Here is a 19603-nt window from a genome sequence, read left to right as displayed (position 1 = left end):
TGACAAGCATGGCTCGAATTCTGGTGCTGGGTGGGACCAGCTACGTGGCGCAGTTCCTGCTACAGCGCGTACTGCAGGACGATGCGCTTCGAGTTGCGAGTGGAGACCAATTGGGGGAAATATCAGCAGTGGCGTGCACTATTCGCAGTGAACCGTTCTCGCCACTCCCTGCTGGGTTTGTGACGGCGGGGTCGGAACCCGCAGCTCGAGCGGTGCGAGTGTACTGGCAGGTGGATATTGTGGACGAGGAAGCTCTGGAGAAGTGCGTCCAGGACTTCCATCCGACGGTGGTCATTAATTGCGCAGGTATGTTAACCCTTGATGTTGGGTAGGAATGCTGCAAGTATCTAATTTATCTATTGTGCAGCAATTTCATCGCCTGCAGTATGCCAGAAGGACCCGAACAAGGCGTGCGCTGTCAACGAGGTATTCAAAGCAGAACTACCTTGAATAATGAGGTGTATATCTTACTTTGTCCTGACTGTTTTTGTATGAAGCCTCGAGGTGTGGTAAATTTGCTGGAGAAGCTTCCGTGGCGAACCCGCTTCGTGCACTTTTCAACGGACTTCGTCTACGAAGGAACTCAAGCGTGGGGTGAAAGCTACGAGGAAGACGCTGCTGTGTCCTCATCGAAGCTGTCGGTGTATGGGGCCAGCAAATTGCGCTTCGATCAATTTCTCTTAAGTGGTCATTGGTCGGCGAATTTCGAGTTTCTGGTGCTTCGCATCGCGAACGTTGTTGGACCAGTAGCTCCTGTGTTCCCGAACAAGAGTGCACCTAAGTTCATGCAGTGGCTTCATCAGCAACTCTTCCAACCCGAGACTGCTGACGTGCCTCTGAAACTCTGGAGTGACGAGTTCCGCTCGTATCTCTACATCCACGATTTGGTCTCCATCCTATTCAAGTTGCTGGCGACCAACGCTAACGCATCCGCTACACTTGTGAATCTCGGTACGTTTCCCTGCAGAGGCATCTCTGTACATATCTAATGACGCGCTCTACTATTTGCAGGTGGCTTGGAGGCGCTTTCGCGCGTCGAACTCGCTCGTCGGTATATCGCTGCCGGTGCGAAGCATCATGTCAGCGCAGTTGCTACCGTAACTCGGGCGATTGAGCCGACAGCTCGGGCACGAGTTGACCTGGGATACCCTTCACCACTCAACACAAAGCTCAGCACAGCACGCCTCGCTCACCTACTACCAGATTTCGAGTGGACGTCAACGGATCAAATACTAGACGAGATCAGTTGTAGTATTCTTGCTTGAAAAGAAAAGCTGCAATGCTATTCGTTCAAGACATTGTTCCTTCGTAGTTGGGTAACAGTGAGGTAAAGAAGAAAAGATTAAACGGCGTCACCAAGAACTCGTCAAACCTACAAGAAAAAAACGCGCCCCACTCGCGCTGGTCGCAGATAGGCATCCCATTACTGGATCTCCATCACGTTGCCCATACTCTGCCGCGCTTTCTCGAAAGCTTGCTCGATGGGGTCCTCATCACTGCTTGACGTTGGCGAATAGACGAAGGCTGCATCGCACAGGGCAATGGCATTACACGCTTCACTTGGACTCTTCCCCTCGCGAATCAGCGACACCAGCTCATCGAACTTGGAAGAAAGCGCATCACAGCGCGCAAGTGGCGGCAGAACCGTGCACATTGTTTCCAAGGTCACCTTCGCCTCGTGAAGCGCCTTCTCGTTATCCTTGGCATACTTCAAAAGCTCGGCAGTGTACTCGCAGAACAGGCAGCCCACCGACATCGACTTTTCCTCCGGCACTTCCTTCACCGCTGTAGGCTCACATGCAGCGATACGCGTGCAGATCGTCTCTACATCTTCGTTCTTCTTCAGCGAATCGATGATCACGTCCTGGTGCTTCATCAGCAGCTCGCACTATTTCAAAACAAGACACCACGTAGTCAGTACACAATTAAATCTGAAGATTCGTACTTCCATCTTACCTCGCTAGAATTCGGGATCAAACGGCAGATGGAGTTGATCTCGCGCTCAAATGTGGCCAAGCTTTCTGTACGGGTGATCAGAGACGCCAGCAGCAATGTGTTCTGCTGGCACGTTGTGCATTTCGAGGGCAGGAAATCTGACCCCTTGAAGTCAAGCAGACCCGACATCAACGAGCTCGAATCTTCCAAAGCCGTACAGAACTTCAATGCCTGGCAAATCTCTTGGGGCTCCTTTCCGGCTTGCAGATCAGTCACAGCTTCGTCGAACATCTTGAGGTCATCGTGACACTGCCGCAACATAAACATCATACCAGCGCCGTCAGAACTTGCAATCTAACTTTGAAGCAGTGCTCCGCTTACCATATCGTCGGCAGGAAGGAGTTGGCACACGATTCCAGCCGCCTCACGCATTTCCTTGACTTGTTCCGGCTTCTGGTCAAGAGCGAACTTGAGCACAGTAACGACACCACTGCAGTACGCGCATGTGCTGCTTCCCTTTTCGGCACTTCGAACCGCAATCATATCAGAGGAAGGACCCGCAAGCTTAGCCATAGCAGGGTTCGTGTCGGTCGTGCAATATTTCAGATCGTGACAGATTGCCTTGGGCTGTTCGCCCTTCTGCAGAGAGTCAACCACAGTATCGAACTGCTTCACGAATGAGTGGCACTACAATAGCAAGCATTCAGGGAACAGAACAAACGATAATCATTAGAATACGAAAGTCTGCGAAGAGGTGGGATGAAACATACCTGGTTGTCGCTCGGGAGCATTCCACAAACCACGTCAGCAATTTGCCGGATCTCCGTAATCTTGCTGGGGTCTTCAGCCACAGCCACCTCAATGACGGATGCCACTTGCGTGCAGAAGAAGCATCCGTCAACTGACACCTCCATCGAGTCTTTCACCATTTGCACCAAAGCCGGGTTGAAAGCGGATAGATCGGCATCGGAGGCCGGCAATGCAGCCGCTGCAGCAGTGCAAAACTTCAGCTCCGTGCAAATCGCCTTAGCGCTCATACCCTTGGTAACTGAGTCGATAACGAAGTCAAACTCTTTCACGTACACGTGGCACGGATTGTCCGAGTCGAGCATATCGCAGATCATGTCCGCATACGCGCGAATCTGGCGGATGTTCGCACCGTATTGCTGGAGCGCAATTTTGGCCACAGTAGTGGCGAATTGGCAGTAGGAACACTGCGTAGCATTTCCAGGCGGCCATTGCGAAGCCACGACCACGCCCTTCATCTCATCAGCGATGGAAAGCGCACCCTCCTGCCAGCCTTCCGTTTTGTTGCAGACGCCAAGCGACTTGCAGATTTCATGAGGGCGCTTGCCCTCCTTCTCCATTTCCACAATCTTGTCGAAGTTCTTGTCGACAACATCGCACTTACAGTCAGACGGAACCAGTTGGCACACGTTGGTCAGGATCTTCTTCACGATCGGCAGCTTTTCGGGGGACGTGTGGTTAACATGGTGAATAACAATGGCCACGCGCGAGCAGAAGAAGCAACTGCCGTGGGGGTGTGGGTGGGGAGGATGCGGAGGGTGTTCACCACCATGCATCATGTCTATTCTGCCATGACGACCGTGACGGCCGTGATGTCCCCCGGGTCCCATCATACCCACGCGGTGGTGCATTCCAAGAGGTCCGTTTCGCATCATACCCACACGAGGGCTTTCATCCAATTGTGGGGGTGCGTCCAAACTTTCGGCAGAGCAATAGTTCAGCGCCTTGCAAATGTCACGAGGGTGCACGCCCTTCTTCAGCGAATCAATCACAGTATCCAACTGGTTGACATACACGTGGCAGGGACTGTCATCGCCCAGCATACCACAGATCATGTCAGCGTAGTCGCGAATCTGGTCAATCTGCTCGGGGGCCTCTTGCATGATAACCTCCACAACAGTCGTGGCAGCATCGCAGTAGACGCACGTTTTGTCGTCACCGAGCATTTCGGATGGGGGCATTCCATGGCGAGGCTTCATGGGGCAGAACTCCATGCTTCCACAGATCTCGTGGGGATGCTGACCCTGCTGAGCCAGCTGAACAATGCGATCGAAGTTGGCTTCCACTTCTTGGCATTTAGCCTCCGGCGACGCCATTTGGCACACATTCCCCAGCACAGCCTTCAGCGCCGGAAGCTGCTCCGGGAAAAGGTTGTTCACTTGGTAGATGACTCCAGCCACACGAGTGCAGAAGAAGCACGACTGGTCGTCCTCAAAGAAGTCAGGGGTGACCAGAGCTCCGTCTTCAACCGTCTCGAGCTCTTCAGGAGTCGCAGACGCGTCTTCAATCTGGCTGGCGCTGCCGCTGTCCGACGAACACATAGCAACCTGTGCACACACCACCAGCGGATCCGTACCGTGCTTCAGCCAGTCCACGATGGCGTCGTAGTTCTTGAGGAACGTGTGGCACATGGAGTCCGCCGCCATGGCGTCGCACAGGTCCCCGATGATGGCTCGGACCTGCTCCACCTGCTGCACCTCCTGCTCCAGCGCTTGGTCCACCATCTGCACGAGCCTCTGGCACAACTTGCACGACAAGTTGTCCGTCCCCTCCAAGTCCGAGACCGCCGACATGGCGTCGCACACCTCGTCGTCCGTCTTGCCCTCCTGCAGGAACTTCTTCACCACGTCCTCCGCCTTCAGCACCACGTTGCACTGCCACACAGAGAACACCAATCAACACCAATCAGCATCTCCCCCCTCCTCTCCACTCCAACCACAGTATTAAATGCCCTCTCACCTGCTCGATGAGCTCCGGGCGGCCGAGATCTTCGCACGAGGACTCGCTCCAGAGCTGCAGCGAGACCGTGCCGAAGGCCGAGCGGAAGTACTGCATCAGCGTCTCCGCCTGCTGCTGCAGCGCGTCCTGCTCGTGGATCTTCTCCAGCGCCTTCAAGCACGCGCGCTTCCTCTCCAGCGCCGGGTCCTCCGGCTCCTCCTCTTCAATCAGCACGATGCGCACAGTGGCGTCTTCCGCCTCCTGGGGCGCCCCCAGGCTGAAGAAGCGCTGCAGCATCTCGCTCGAGCGCTGGAAGTGCTCGTTCAGTGCCGCCATGAGGCCGGCCGCTCCATCATCGTCACGCTCGTGGTCGCAGGGCATGGCGGCGTTCGGTGCCCGCATGCCGTGGCGCATGCCGCGCTCGGCGCTCGCGACGGCCGCCAGGCTCAGCAGCAGCGGCAGCGCGCGCATCTTTCCTCGTCCTTCTCCTCCTTCTTCAAGCTGGGCGAATCCTTGTTTGAAGGCACCTGCGTGTGACTCCAAGGAAGAGGACGGATGGCACGGCTCGGGATGTTGTGCGCATTCCCCTGTGTTTGACTGACTCTTACTGAAAGAAAGTATAAAGGGGATGGTCGGGTGTACCAGCTGTACCAGTCTGACGTTGCATGATGGCTCGGTATCAGGTGGAAGAAGGGGGGTCGCCTCTAATGAGTTCGTCGCGGAAGGAATGCTGGTACTAGTTGAAGTGACGGGTCAATCAGATTCGTTGCACTGCAACAGATCCTTGCTTGATCAAAGTCCGAGTATTGATTCTCTATTTCTATCTCTATCTCTATTGGGGCTGGACCCTCAACAGCCTAGCCCCTCCATTCTAAGGTTATTTAACTCACATCGAGCATCGCCGTGAGCTGCAAGCTGCCGCTTTGGGTAGATCGAGGCACCCACAGCACCAACGAACCTCCTCCCGTGCCTGGAAGGCCAAGAAATCCAGGACGCCATCGGTCAAGATACAGCGTCTTGCCTCCTAGTGCAGTCCCGTTTGATCTCCACGTAACAGTCTCCCCAGCCGGGACCTTCACCTCATCGATCTTGTAGCCGCCAGACTTGATGTTCACCCTCACATCCTCCGTGTCCACACTCTTGAACGTGATGGTGATGGAGTCATCGCCACTCTTGGTCCAGCTGCCGCTGCTGTTCTTGAATGCCTTTCCGACCGTCTTCAGACCGAGCGCGTCCTTCGCACTGCCGTCGTCGATTTCTCCAGTGAACTTAGTAGGGCCGCAAATGGTCTGGAAGTACTCGGACACGACTCCGACGATGTTTGTCAGGTCCCAAGCCGCGTAGAACGTCAGCGCCTTGTCCGCGATCTTGTAAGCGTAACTCTCAGCTGAAAGAAGGGTCCCGTTGTGGCTGGTACCCGACCGAATCAAGTCGTCCATGATACCCCCGAAGCTCTTGCGCAGCGTGTCCCGTGTCTGATAAGCCGATTTCTCGTCCGATTCCGAGACGAGCTCCTCCATGCAGTTGTTGGTCACGGTGGGGATCTCGTTGAGGACGAGGTCCGACTGGCTCATGGCCACGCGAATGTCGGCCTCAGAGATGTCTGGGTCTTGCTTGCGTAGGTTGGCTACACTCATCCAGGTGCGGTCTAGCAAGCGCTTCATGTTGTATCCGCACGTTGAGTTGGACTCGAGCGCAGACTGAAGTGAAGAGATATCGTCTTGGTCCAACGATTTCATCGGCTTGTCCAGTGTCACCTTCTTCATGAATGCCATGAATGTGGCCCAGCTGCCCACAATCCCGTCGGTATTCGTCACGATTTCCTTGACAAACAGCTCGACCGTGTTGGTGATTCTGTCGGTTGTCCTGATGCTCTCCGACACGTGGATGCCCAAGCACATGCAGATCGTGATCGGGAGGTCAAAGACCACGTTGTCGGTTTGGTACAGAACTGTTTCCAGATACTTCTCTGTCGTGTGCGGATTGGACACTTTGATCGTGCGGACGAACTTGGCCAGCTGCTTCACCAGATTCATCGTCTCCTTGCCGCATTTGAAGGCAGTACGCACAGCATGCGCCATCAACTTGAACTCACCGTACAAACCGAAGGTGGCGAGGGACAGCCCCGAAAAGGCGATGACCGAGACCTTCGACACGACTTCAAGCGCGCAGTCGTCGTTCTGCCGGATGCACTCCATGTCACACCTGACGGGGTATGCCAGCGGACATTCGGCCCAGCAAATGTTGTGACGGTTGTCGTACTCGAGAGGACATGTCTTGGCAATGTGGGCTTCGCGGTAACACGCTGTGTCGGGGGCACTGCCGAGGAAAGGACCTACCCAATTGGTGTACGTAGATTTGATCGTAGAAATGGTGTTGCCACTGGTAGACCCCGACCCAACGACTGACCCGTCGTCTGTGCTGTCAATGGAATCATCGCTGTCGAGGCTTGCATCGCCATCGCCACTGTCGTGGACACTCATACTGTCATCGCTTTCTGAGGATCCGTTGTCGTTACTGGAGGACTCGGTGAAGTGGGTGGTTGTTACCGCAATAGGATGCAGAAGAGCTGGCTGGGTGGAGTTTCTGGTGCCATCGAAGGTGTATGTCTGCGCGTTCGAACTTGCGATGCTTGAACTCAGCAGAAGAAGAACTTGGAGCAGCCGATGCATTGTGGTTGACGGGATTGGGCGACGCGTCTCGTAGTAGAAGCTTTCCTATCGAGGAAGGCCCGAAAATGAAAAGTGAGGATACTGTACATCCTTCCTTCTTGGTCGCAAAGGTTTGCTGCAATGAGGCAGAACCTCTAGTCTACTCGCTGTTCGTAAAACAACCTCACCACAGCGGAAACTACCAGTTGCCATTCAGGTTTGTTTTAAGCTTACCAGAATCTGTATCTCGCAAAGCTGTTTGGATTGGCCGATATAGTACATAGTGTATGCCTGAATAATCCAGCGAACGTGGACCAGCTCACGCGCGCCGTGTCTCCTGAAAGTTCGACTTCGTCGTCGATTCCGGTGCAGAGCCCAACCTGCAAGATAGTTCCCTTGGATCCTTTGTCAGATCATCTTCGCTTGGTTGTACGACTAGCAGACTCTAGGACTGTACCAAGGGGATACCAATGGGCCCAAAGCAGTCGCATCGAGGTACGACACGCCACAGCGAAGGCCGGACAGCGATTACTTGCCACCGGCACTTTGACACTTTGTGGGTGCGCGTTCAATCATCGACTCAATGTGCAAAAAGACGCAAAGTTCAGGATTGATAATTCAGATGTGTTAACATCGGTTGCTAGTCGCTCCGTCGCTGTGCCCGTCTCATGCGGCGAGCAGGGACCATAGCGAGCAGCGTCACTCGCAGGTGAGACTTGTTGAAATCACGTTTGATGGTTAGTGGGCGGTGGCATCGTATATGGAATAGTTGTTGCTAAAAACACCATTGATATCGTCTTTTAGTCGTTTCTACAGTACCAATTTGCCTGCAAGTCAGCGGGAAGGAGATTAGAACTTGATTACAATCTCCAGACCCTACCGCTGTGTCGTTCAGTTTTGGTAGGGGAGACAACTGAGACGCGTCCGCAGAGCCTGTCTTTCGCCAGCTAAAGCTGCGCGCGAGGTGTAAAGACGTTATTTCGCGAGAAAACTGCGCCAACAGAGTGCAAATGACGAGGAAGTGATCACAAATTTAGTTCGTAGGGGGATGTGCAAGCAATTAATGAGCGCGAACAACGCCACGTTTGTGCGTCTCATCGATGCCGGACAATGTGCTCGCCGCGCGTACAGGCCGCCGGATGGAGGATTCCCACCCTCGAGTAGACGATGCTAGCGTAGAGGACCTCTGGAGAGGAACGATGCAGGCATTCATGCACCGCGTACCCCATAGACTCTATGGGGTACGCGGTGCGAAAAAACAACGTAGGAAAGCGATGAAGCCATTACAAGAAAAATCCTTACTACAGTAATTCCTTGGAAAAATACTGTTGGCATTGCTCATGAATAAATTTTAGCCAAAGACTGTATAAGTCGAAGGCAATGGGAAACGTGCTTAGCAATTGATTGCTTCTTCCATATTGGTGCTATCTGTAGGATCAAACCTTAAAATAAGGGAAAATGGCACGCATAGTTTGCCCGTTTACTAAAATGTCACGATGGGTACAGATCGTACTAAAATGCCACGGTCACGAAACTTTCGGAAGGTCACGAACCGCTCATTCATGTGCGGTTGGAACGCCGGTGTCTGGTACGAAAGGAGCGATGGAGGACCCAGTTTTGACGATCGAACTCTGGACGGAGGTTCAGCTGGCATGGTGTTTGCAAGTAAGCAATATTTCCTCACTGCAGTACTTGTGACCAGCGTGAAGGGTAGATTCAATGCGAAAGTCTTCGAGAATACTCGGTAGGCGCGACCAAGGCAAAGCTTGCCCATTAATGATTCGATCGGAATACCTACAAGTCATCGTCGTCCTGGAAGAGAAGATATGCTCGTGCTTGCAATTTCAAGACAGTATTCACGCCGTTCAGCACAATAGTTCTCAGCCAAGACATGGATGCGTTCGTGGATCGCGCCTACTTGACAGAGTTTTTGCCGGGCACTCACAAATTTGTTGATCACGTGAAATGGTTGCCGTTGCTGCTGCGTCTGTACAGTACAGGTTGCTCAGCCTCGTAAATCGAAAGAATCGAATGAAGTTGCATCGCTCCAATTATACTGCTTGTTACCCTTGTCTCAACAAACCTCATTGCGATGGACCGCTGAGCAGTGCTAAGTTCTGCCAATAGTTTAGGCGAACTGATACACGTCGACAGACAGTGTGTGTTTCCTGCAAGGTCTGGGTGAGCAGGTTCATATCTGTATAGCTTTCCATAACATGCGATCTACATCTTTATCCATGTTTAAAAGCTGCGTTGCACTCCGTTGTCCATCTTGTTCTCGCACTCGTTGTGATCGTTTTCTGACTGTTCGAGCTAAATGTGTATCCATCGGGTAAACTTTGCGTGGCATTTTAAAAATGTCACGCAAACTATTGAAATAAAACTATACTACTACATGTAGTAGCACGCATTAGTACCGGTATGGCCCATTCTAATAAAAATTCGCATAAGCTGCCAGGAAACTAGTTTTGATGCTCAACGACGAAAATAAATGTTCATAAGTAGTATTGTGGTGATGATACATGCGTCGACATTCTAACTTCTTTTAGTTGGTACAGCGATAGAGTTTCACACGAGAAGCTGAGAGTGATAGCCATTTCGGCTTCATGATTTATTCAGCTCTATCATAATTATTTTCTAATTTCACTTACTCACTACCACAAACGCAACTACAAACTCTAAACTACAACTAAAACTAGACTCAGCTCACATTGAGCTTTGCGGTGAGCTGCAACTTGCCTCCCTGAGTCGATCGAGGGACCCACAGCAGCAACGAACCCCCACCGGTACCAGGAAGCCCCAGGAAGCCTGGGCGCCATCGATCCAAGTACAGCGTCTTGCCCCCCAGTGCCGTCACATTCGAATTCCAAGTCACGCTTTTGCCAGCCGGAACGGCAACTTCATCGATCTTGGAACCACCAGACTTAATGTTGACAGTCACGTCCTTAGTGTCGGCACTCTCGAACGTGATGGTGACCGTGCCGTCTCCAACCTTGGTCCAGTTGCCTGCACTGTTGTTGAAAGCCTTCTTTACGGTCTTTAGGCCCAGCGCTTCTTCGGCAGTACCGTCGTCGATTTCTCCGATGAACTGCGTCGGTCCGCAAATGGTCTGAAAGAATTCGGAAATCGCGCCACCGATGTTCTTCCTCTCCCAAACCGCGTAAAACGTCGCGACCTTGTCAGCAATTTTGTAAGCGTACTGCGCGGCCGTTAAGAGCGTGCCGTTGGTACTCGTTCCCGAGCTGATCAGGTCGTTCACAACTGCGCCAATCCCCTTGCGAAGCGTATCCCGAGTTTTATACGCTGTAGCTTTGTCCGACTCAGCGATGAGTTCTTCCATGCAGTTGTTCGTCACGGTAGGAATGTCATACAGCGCGAGGCTCGACTTGCTCATTGCGACGCGGATGTCATCCTCGGAGATGCTCGGGTTCTGGCGACGCAATTCAGCTACGGTCATCCAAGTACGATCCAGCAAACGCTTCATGTCGTAGCCGCAAGTGTTATTGGCCTTCAGCGCCGACTTCAGAGACGTGATATCCGTGTCTTTTAACGAGCTGATAGACTCGCCCAGCGTGATGTTCTTCATGAAAGTCGTGAACGAAGCCCAGCTGGACACGATAGCGGCGCCATTAGCCAGGATCTCCTTCAAAGCGAGCTCAGCGGTGTTCAGAACTCTGTCAGCGAACTTGAGTTGCTCGTCCACCTTGATTCCTAAGCATGCAGCGATCGTGATTGGCACGTCAAAAACCACGTTGTCGGTCTGGTAGAGCATCGTCAGCAGCTTGTCCTGGGCGGTCTGGGGGTCCGACACTTCAACGGTGCGGATGTACTTGGACAGGGTCTTGACCAACCCCATCATCTCCTTGCCACACTTGAACGCAATCTGAATGCCCTTTGCCATGAGCTTGAACTCGCCGTACATGTTGTAACTCGCCACAGAGAAGACGGCCTGGGCAACGGATGCCACCTTGCTCACAACCTCGAGTGCGCAGTCGTCGTTCTGTCGAATGCACTCAACTCCACACTGCACGGGGTACGAGTAGGGGCACTGAGCCCAACACGTTCCAAGCTTGCTGTTGAACCCCAAGGGACACGTCTTCGCGATGTGAGACTCGCGGTAGCATGCCGTGTCGGCCGCGGTGCCGAGCGCGGAGCCAATCCAGTTCTTGTAAGTGGACTTGATCGTGCTGGTAGCATTGAGAGCGTTGCCAATGGTGAACCCCACGCTTGTAGATACACTGTCATCATCGCTGTCTGAAGAATCGCTGATGTCGTCTTGGCTGTCCACTGACTCGTCGTCGCTGTCGTCGTCGATAGCCGATCTGAAAGTGATCGTCGCCTCTGGAACCGTGGCAGTGGCGTTCGCTCTGAAGTTGGCGGCGGCCACAGTAGCCACCGGCGTTGCTGCCGTGCTTGTGTTGAAAGTGCACGACTGCGCGCCGGTACATGCGCAAAAGACCAACGCATAGACGAAAGCCAATACCAGAACTATCCTGGTCATCCTCGAGCCTTGCGTGTGGAGGCGCGTAGCTTCGGGCAAAATTAAGAATGAGATTTAACCAAACCGCCAGAACTCCTAGCTAAAATGCCTCTTTTACGAGCGTCCTTGCCGAGGCCATCTTGCCGCCAAGCGCAGGTGGTGACCGTCTCAACCCCGAAAGATTCGTGCCGGTCGTACAGTAACCACCGCCAGCAGCCGCAACTTCAGTCTTGTATCGAATCTAGCTTTCCGGCGCAACGACGAATCTGGGTTTGGCAAAGCCGCGACCTGCATCAACACGGAACGGGCGCTGCTCCGGTCGTTGCAGTCGAAGTTAGTCTTGACCAACACATTCGGAGTTCGCTCCTCTTGGCAGATGGCCAACACAATATCGCACCGCCTCGGGAATTGTGAGTGGGGTTGTCCTCGGGATTCAGTTGGCTCGCGCTCATGCTTACCGGGAATCTGCAGCCACCGCAGCGCATGACGTGGAGGTTTGCATTGTCCAGAGTTGGGATACCAGGCCGGATTGGCACACCATAGACGAGGCCGCTGTCTCGGTTCGAGGTGCGTTTGTAGCGCCGTGCTGAAGCGATTTGCACTGATTGTAGATTCGACGTCGAAGTTGCAGCGGTCCCTACAGAATTCTGCCCGAATAAGGAACGGGTGTACAACTAATAGCCTCACATATTTAATATTATTTTCCAGTCGATGTGGCGATAGGGGGATGTGCAAGGTACTGCAAGGTACTCATTTAGCGATCTTTAGTGGCAGACTCGCACTTTTGCTTTTGCACCTCGCCCCACAAGCCCACCTCCTCCTCCACTCCACCCATGAAGTCCACACCGTCCAAGCGTCTCCGTCTCACTTGGTCTGAGAAAGTGGGCATCCTCGACAAGGTGAAGGGCTAGATAATCCCTACGAGGTCGACCAGTTGACAGCGCTGTGTGTGGTGCGAGGATGCCTGGTCAAAGGTTAGTGCTTCGACCATACGCCACTGTTGGAATCATTCCGGACTCGTAGGTAAAGCTGCTCTTCAGTTCATTTTGAAATAACTAAATCAGTACATTGGAAAAGTATACTCAACTTAACATCAATTTATATATTCTGCGTCTTTATATATATCAGGCGTTCCTTACTCGGGCAGATTACTGTACTTCAATCGATCGTTCTTCTTGGATTCTTGGATGAAAGAGCTGAGATTATAGCCTTCCCACGGATTCTTGTTGCTCGTACTGGGTTTCACATCTATCGGCATTTGCATCATTGCCACAGCTAATTAGCATTCTGAATATAAGCACCCCATGGTCACCTTAGTTGTTACAAGATCTCGCGGTACATGAACCTGTTGCAGTTTCGTACTTCTTGAGACGGGTAAAAACATCGGCAGACCGTCTCAAAAATATCATGCACGTCGCGATTTAGCGTTTGGATCAGAGCGAATGAATCTACGATTCATTTTACGCCATCGTAAGTGGCCAGAAGCTTCGAACTGCTGGTCTGACAGTAATTTCTAGACCGCCTCCGACCCCTTCGTGCAATATGAGGTGATCCGCAATGGTGTACAGTACTGTATCTATCATAGCATTGCCTTTAGCGCTGCCGAAGTCCCGCTCGAGCGGACGGTAGCGCACGACATCATCATACAGTGTACAACTACAAGATTCCTTGGTGGGCCACGAATCGTGGTGCTCCTTCAAGGACCCCTTGCCCAAACGAGCTCCCGCGCGAAAATACGTTCAGGACAGGTCACCCAGACTTTTGTTTGGACGCAGCAGCCCTGCTTCTTAGCGCGCTCAAAAACTCTCGTCGCGATTGCTCATCGGTGTAGTGGCTTGCCCTCCTGCTGTTTTTGCCATCTTCGTATAGAGCGTGGTCCGCTGAAGCTGCTTCATCCTCCACGACACTACCGCCGCCACCGTCGTCGTCTTCGTCTCCAAAGCTGTCCGATTGTTTGTGCGAAAGTGCATCCATTTCGTGAGCTAGAAGGAAATCTCGGATCTCAGCAATCTGCCCGCGCTCTCGTGGAAAATTTGTCGGTTGCGGTAGTCCGGGCCTGCTCGCACTCTCGAACGCACGCTTGAACTTCTTAGACGGGCGAGGCAAGAATGCCAGTGAATCGGCCCCAGCGCCAGCCCCACTCGCAGCAACCAAGGAATCTTCAACGGTGATCACCGGAACGAGAGCAGTCTTGTGCGGGAAATAGTTGCAATTCGCAGAAACGCCGACAAGCACCTCGGATACTGCTACACAGCATCCTGAACGCTGGAGATCCATCTCTCGAGCCAAATACCCGGACACCCTAGCTCCATTCGCACAGTGTTTCAATGCGACATCAAGGAAATCGTGCCAGCGCGACCTAGGTACCCACAATTAAAATACAAAACCCCTTAGCGTGACACAGTTCCCTTTCTACCTAACTACCACTCGAGCAACTCACCGTCGCCCACCGTCTCCTCCCTCTCTTGTAGGGAACTCCCCGGATTCCAGCTCCGGAAGCGGGTAGTCGTCGAAGAAGACGCAGTCGAATTGGTTCAGCGTCGGCAACTGCTGCTGCCACGTACCGGCCACAATCTCCACCCCAGTGTGAGCTGCTGCAAACAGCCGGGCACGTTGCAGCGTCTCCCGATCGCACTCTATGATCGTGTGGCTCCTGGGACGGAATGTCTGGATGCGAGACGCCGAGTAGGCCAGACCGAAGCCGATCTCCAGCACGCGGTCCGACGGCTGGATGGCGAGCGCGTCCACGCATAGCTCCATGTACTTCTTCTCCCACTGCATCATCACCTGCTGCCCCCGCGAGCTCCAGAGTACTTCCTGCCCCAGCTCGTCAAGCCCATGGACGTTGCCTTCGGTTGTCATATTTGCAATTTATGTTTGTAGACCAAAACTCATTTTTCACAAACTATTGGTCGCGCACATTTCTTTATGATACAAAATACTCAGTTTGAAACAAATACATAGACTATGCATTATATATATATATATTGTATTAAATATAAATATTGATTTTGTTTTCCCAAGAAATTTGTCCTAAACCTTTCGCAAAAACTGCCGCCTTCATATTTTTGAGTCAAGGTGATGGGAGCGACTTCATTTCGCTAGTAGAGGTCGGAGACGTCCTGTTCAGTCGTCATCACTACAACTTACAAACCGTTTAGGCAATGTAACTATCCTACGAAAGATAAAATCTGGATGGTCTCTGCCGGCCTCGTGCGGAGATACCGGTACATCCATTGAACTCGAATCCATCACCGAAATCGACAGCACTTCTAGCATTTATGTAGCACTTTATCTTCTACGTGCTTTATAGCATAGTTTACATTTCCTGCTCGCTACTGAGCTATCAGTTTGAACCACAACATGGAAGTTCTTACTTAACCTAACTAACATTCAGCATCGCAGTGAGCTGCAAGCTGCCCTGAGTTGATCGAGGCATCCATAGCAGCAGTGAGCCGCCACCTGTGCCTGGAAGGCCCAGGAATCCGGGCCTCCACCGATCCAAGTACAGCGTCTTGCCTCCCAAAGCAGTCACATTCGACCTCCACGTCGCCGTTTTACCGGCCGGGACGTCCACTTCGTCGATCTTGTCACCGCCAGACTTGATATTCACCGTCACGTCTTCGGTATCGACACTCTTAAACGTGATCGTAACGCTGCCATCGCCAACTTTCGTCCACAAGCCCTCGCTCTTGTTGAAAGCACGCTGAACGGTGGTCAGGCCCAGCGCCTTGCTCGCTGGTCCGTCGTCAATTTCACCGACGTATTCGGTCGGGCCACAAATGGACTGGAAGTACTCAGAGATGACACCACCAACAGCCCACATATCCCAAATGGCGTAGAATCCCGCGGCCTTGTCAGCGACCTTAAACGCGTACTCCTCAGCTTTGAGAAACGTGCCGTTGCTGCTCGTTCCTGAGGTGATCAGATCCTCGACGATACTCCCGAAGGTTTTCCGCAGCGTATCTCTCGTAGCGTAGGCTTTTTTCTCGTTGGACTGTGCGATGAGCTCGTCCATGCAGTTGTTTGTCGCAATCGGGATGTCATTCAGCACGAGAGTCGACTTGCTCATAGCAACGCGAATGTCGTTCTCAGACATAGTCGGGTTGTGCTTACGGAACTCTGCGATTGTCATCCACGTGCGATCCAGCAGTCGCTTCATGTCGTAGCCGCAAGTTGAATTGGATTCCAGCGAAGTCTTCAAGTTGGTGATGTCGTTTTTGCCGAGCGACTCGGCCGACTCGCCCATCGAGACATTCTTCAGGAAGCCGGTGAAGCTTTCCCAAGAGGATACGATTTCGTCGGGGTGTTTCATGACCTCCCTCAAGGTCGTCTCAATAGTGGTGACAATCCTATCGGCGAGCTTCACATTGTCCGGCACCTTCTTTCCAAGGCAGTAAGTGACTGCCACCGGAATGTCGATAACGATATTGTCCGTCTGATAGAGAATCGCCATCACTTTTTCTTGTGGAGTCTCGGGGTCGGATGTCTTGACATAACGAACGTACTTGATCAGCGACTTGGTTAACCCCAGCCAGGCCTTGACGCACTTGAAGGCCCTTTGGAATCCCTTCGCCAACTTCCAGAATTTGAAGAACACACCCATGGTAGTATAGGAGTATAGGACATCATGGCCTGGGTGACCGCAAACGTTTTGGTTGCGATTTCCAGCCGGCAATCGTCGTTCTGTCGGATGCACTCCATTCCACACTCGACAGGGTACGCGTATGGGCATTGAGCCCAGCACATTCCGAGCTTGTAGCCGTAACCTAGCGGGCAGTTCTTCGTGATGTGGGTCTTTCGGTAGCACGCCGAAGAAATCGCAGTGTCGAGCTCGGTCCCCACCCAATTTGTGTAAACCGACTCGATCGTGCTGGTCGCATTGACCACGCTGCCAATCGCGAACTGTAGGGCCGTGGAGCCCGAGCCAACGGCCAAATCCGAGTCGTCAATGCTGTCGGACGATTCATTGCTGACTGCGGAATCGGAGTCGTCCTCGCTGTCTTCAGACTCATCGTCACCACTTGAAGACTTGAGAGTGGGTGCTGTTGTTTTCAGTCCATGTACTCCGGCGGTCGTGAAGTTGTCGTCCGAATCCGTGTCAGCGGGCGCCACCGTAGCAAGTGGATTGGAGGTTCTGGGCCATCCGCCAAATGTCAGGATCTTGGCCGAGGAGAGCCCGGCGAAGATGGCTACGAAGACGGCAAACAGTACATGTACAGCCAGCCTGGACATCCTGCTGAGTCTCGCTCGCGGGTGCGAGGAAGTTTGATGAGCCTCGAGTTGGTGAAACGAAGAGTGAGAGCGAGCGGAACCCTGCTCTCGATACTTTCTTTGTTGCGAGGGACCTCCTTGCTCAACGACAATCTCGTGCTTGTCGGCGCTGTAAGCAGCGACGGGGTCATGGTGGGCCCGATTTCACCAGAAGCATGCTTACCGTGTTGTAAATCGGTTCCGGTGGACATGTCCACGGGCACAAGCGAGACAACATTGCACGGCTTCAACAACACACGACAAAGACCTCCAATCATCTTGGTGCGATTTCGGCGACACCTGGCCGTGTGTGCTCGTCGCAGCGACGGTCGCTGGCAAGCACAGCTCTGTTCCCGAGCTTCTGCGCCGCCATCTGGTAGAGCAACTAAAAATATGCAGACCCACACGCCACGCTCGTCACAAAGGCTGCTGGCTCCTCCTCCAACCACCGTGAAATACATATCTCGCAGGTGTAGGCTCAGCGAGAGACACCGCATCTTGTGACGTTGAGGCGCGTAGGATGCAGAAGGGGATCGGCGCTGGCCGTTCTCAACGAACGAAGAGCTAGGATTGATAGGTAGTACAAGTACAGTACTATATGTTTTAATACTGTAAAGCATTTTACTATAATAATACTGTTTTCAAATAGGGACTTCATAAATACTACTATGATATTAGTATGGATCTGCAGCAGTTCTACATGTACACTATAAACGGTCTTTACACATGCCAAGTAAAGACCGTTTTTAAGACCGTTTCCAGTGTACATGTATAGCTGTTTTTCACATTTACTACAATGTAGTACGTGTGAAAAATAGTTTGAGGTCGGAAATAGTGTTAGTGAGACTGAAACTCCTATAATGCTACCGCAATACTTCTCTGGCCCACTTAAGAAACAACATTCCGCATTAAACCTCAATTTGATGTGGACCCAACCATGCTGGCATTTTTGTGGTATGCACACTAGAATCGGTATCTGTGCCCGTGGGGCGCGGGGCAGTGCACCTAGGCTCACACGGTACATATTGATACATGCCGGTGTTATTAATACCGATAGTACCCGGATAAACATGCAGACCCAGCCAGACATGCTTTGAAATGCCAATAGCAGGAGAACACACGCTGTCTACAGTTGCTCGTCAGAATGGATGCCCTTCCAATTATCTGCGCGCGCTGCAAGTTGCTGTATGCGATGAATACAGGCAGCAGCCCCGTGCCTACCACTCGCCGTGTTGGGTAAGTAAGGGCCTGTCACAAAGTACTAAAAGTTGCGTCCACGTGATTTCGGCCGCATGTACTTGTAGTATAGCGGACCGCTATACCGACGGGGAAGGACTCAACACTTAGTCAACGTGCTGATGCTGCTTGAGTACGTATCACATATGATTGGGTATAATTAACTGTATCATCTTACTATTGGCCAAAATAAATGGGTCTGCGTATGCCGAGATAATCGCGTAGAAAAACCTCAAAACTGTAGCCCTTCTAACTCGTCTCCAACAGGCGCTACAACACCGACAACCGAACATAAGGGTAAAGCAGTCACTCGCGATTACGGTGATATATTATTTTCTAATATCGCTAATTTTTGACGGCACCTCGCTAAAAAACCTAATGTTGCCTAAAACGGACTTCAGATAAAAGGCTGTTTCTCTTTTCTTTCTGCTGCTAGATTTTTTTAAATCATAGGGTGAAACGGAGCAAATGCGCAGCTTTTGGTCGAGGTATTGCGAGTCACCAAACGATTTTTTTGTAAAAAGTTATGTCCAGAAAACCGAAGTGTTGTTTCTTATGTGGGCCAGAGAAGTAGAGCTGCACCCTATGTTCACCCCGGTAATGTTGATCTGTATTCGTACTTAAAAGTATCATGTACAAAATTCAACATGTTATATAAGTCACAACTGTAATATTGTGGTTATATCTTATTTGCCGGGTATAGTAATTGTTCTAATTGGATAAAAATGTGTAGAACGTTTCATATGATTGGTCGATGTAGGTGCATCTCATAAGCGAGTGCAGCTCTCAACATGCGAATTGCGGTAGCTCACAATAATGAAATTCACTTACACTAACATATGTGAAAACCGCACAAACAACCTCACGAAAAAAAAGTCTGAGTGAGACTAATTACCGTTGTAGTGACCAGAGGTTGGGTCGCAAGGTCGGAGCGCGTCGTCAGAATCTATGAAACCATTGATGGGTCAGCAGCAGAACATAATAAACTACCTGTTTGTGTGTGGCGTTCTTGCCTTCCTGATCCAGCTTCAGGTGATCCGCATCCCGCCAGGACAGGGATATATAACCCGTTACAAAATAGGAAAACTATTAGGATTAAGGATACTACTAGTTCTTCCATTAGTATTAAATGATGATAGTTGGTGATACATAGTACTGAAAATAATATTGTACTAATCTCGCTCGATGAGACGCAAAGCACTGTCGCGATTTGCAATACGGGGGCGTGGCCACCGTGGTGTTCAAGGGAGGTGATATCGACAGCGGGCTTCCCGCTAACTGCAGCGGGGAGCGAGGCAAGGCG

At 51.9% G+C, this 19603-nt stretch overlaps 5 protein-coding genes across 5 annotated transcripts; 1 reads left to right on the top strand and 4 right to left on the bottom strand.

The window, feature by feature from the left end:
* Positions 1 to 8: 8 nt before the first annotated feature.
* On the top strand, positions 9 to 1265 carry PHYSODRAFT_532795 (hypothetical protein; the record flags this gene model as incomplete). The annotated part of the gene is made up of 4 exons (XM_009540580.1): positions 9 to 306; positions 368 to 417; positions 498 to 951; positions 1012 to 1265. The coding sequence occupies 4 exons, from the start codon at positions 9 to 11 to the stop codon at positions 1263 to 1265; spliced, it is 1056 nt and encodes a 351-aa protein (XP_009538875.1).
* Positions 1232 to 5136, bottom strand: PHYSODRAFT_551377 (hypothetical protein). The gene is made up of 5 exons (XM_009540579.1): positions 4702 to 5136; positions 2706 to 4616; positions 2317 to 2622; positions 1957 to 2244; positions 1232 to 1888 (listed from the first exon to the last, which is right to left on the bottom strand). The coding sequence occupies exons 1-5, from the start codon at positions 5092 to 5094 to the stop codon at positions 1424 to 1426; spliced, it is 3363 nt and encodes a 1120-aa protein (XP_009538874.1). The 5' UTR covers positions 5095 to 5136; the 3' UTR covers positions 1232 to 1423.
* Positions 5137 to 10032: 4896 nt separating this feature from the next.
* On the bottom strand, positions 10033 to 11832 carry PHYSODRAFT_532997 (hypothetical protein; the record flags this gene model as incomplete). The annotated part of the gene is made up of 2 exons (XM_009540578.1): positions 10033 to 11622; positions 11719 to 11832. 2 exons carry the CDS (start codon positions 11830 to 11832, stop codon positions 10033 to 10035), a joined length of 1704 nt encoding a protein of 567 aa, XP_009538873.1.
* A 2139-nt stretch (positions 11833 to 13971) lies between these two features.
* Positions 13972 to 14673, bottom strand: PHYSODRAFT_462469 (hypothetical protein; the record flags this gene model as incomplete). Its single annotated transcript, XM_009540577.1, has 2 exons — positions 13972 to 14170; positions 14252 to 14673. Coding segments are annotated over 2 exons (621 nt in total), but the record flags the coding sequence as incomplete, so codon positions are not given.
* A 520-nt stretch (positions 14674 to 15193) lies between these two features.
* On the bottom strand, positions 15194 to 17046 carry PHYSODRAFT_247550 (hypothetical protein; the record flags this gene model as incomplete). The annotated part of the gene is made up of 2 exons (XM_009540576.1): positions 15194 to 16390; positions 16414 to 17046. The coding sequence occupies 2 exons, from the start codon at positions 17044 to 17046 to the stop codon at positions 15194 to 15196; spliced, it is 1830 nt and encodes a 609-aa protein (XP_009538871.1).
* Between the last annotated feature and the right edge of the window lie 2557 nt (positions 17047 to 19603).

Source organism: Phytophthora sojae, assembly GCF_000149755.1.
Source record: "Phytophthora sojae unplaced genomic scaffold PHYSOscaffold_15, whole genome shotgun sequence".
Classification (NCBI taxonomy): domain Eukaryota; phylum Oomycota; class Peronosporomycetes; order Peronosporales; family Peronosporaceae; genus Phytophthora; species Phytophthora sojae.
Note: the sequence above shows the minus strand (reverse complement) of the source record. Positions and strands in the feature narration are given on the sequence as shown.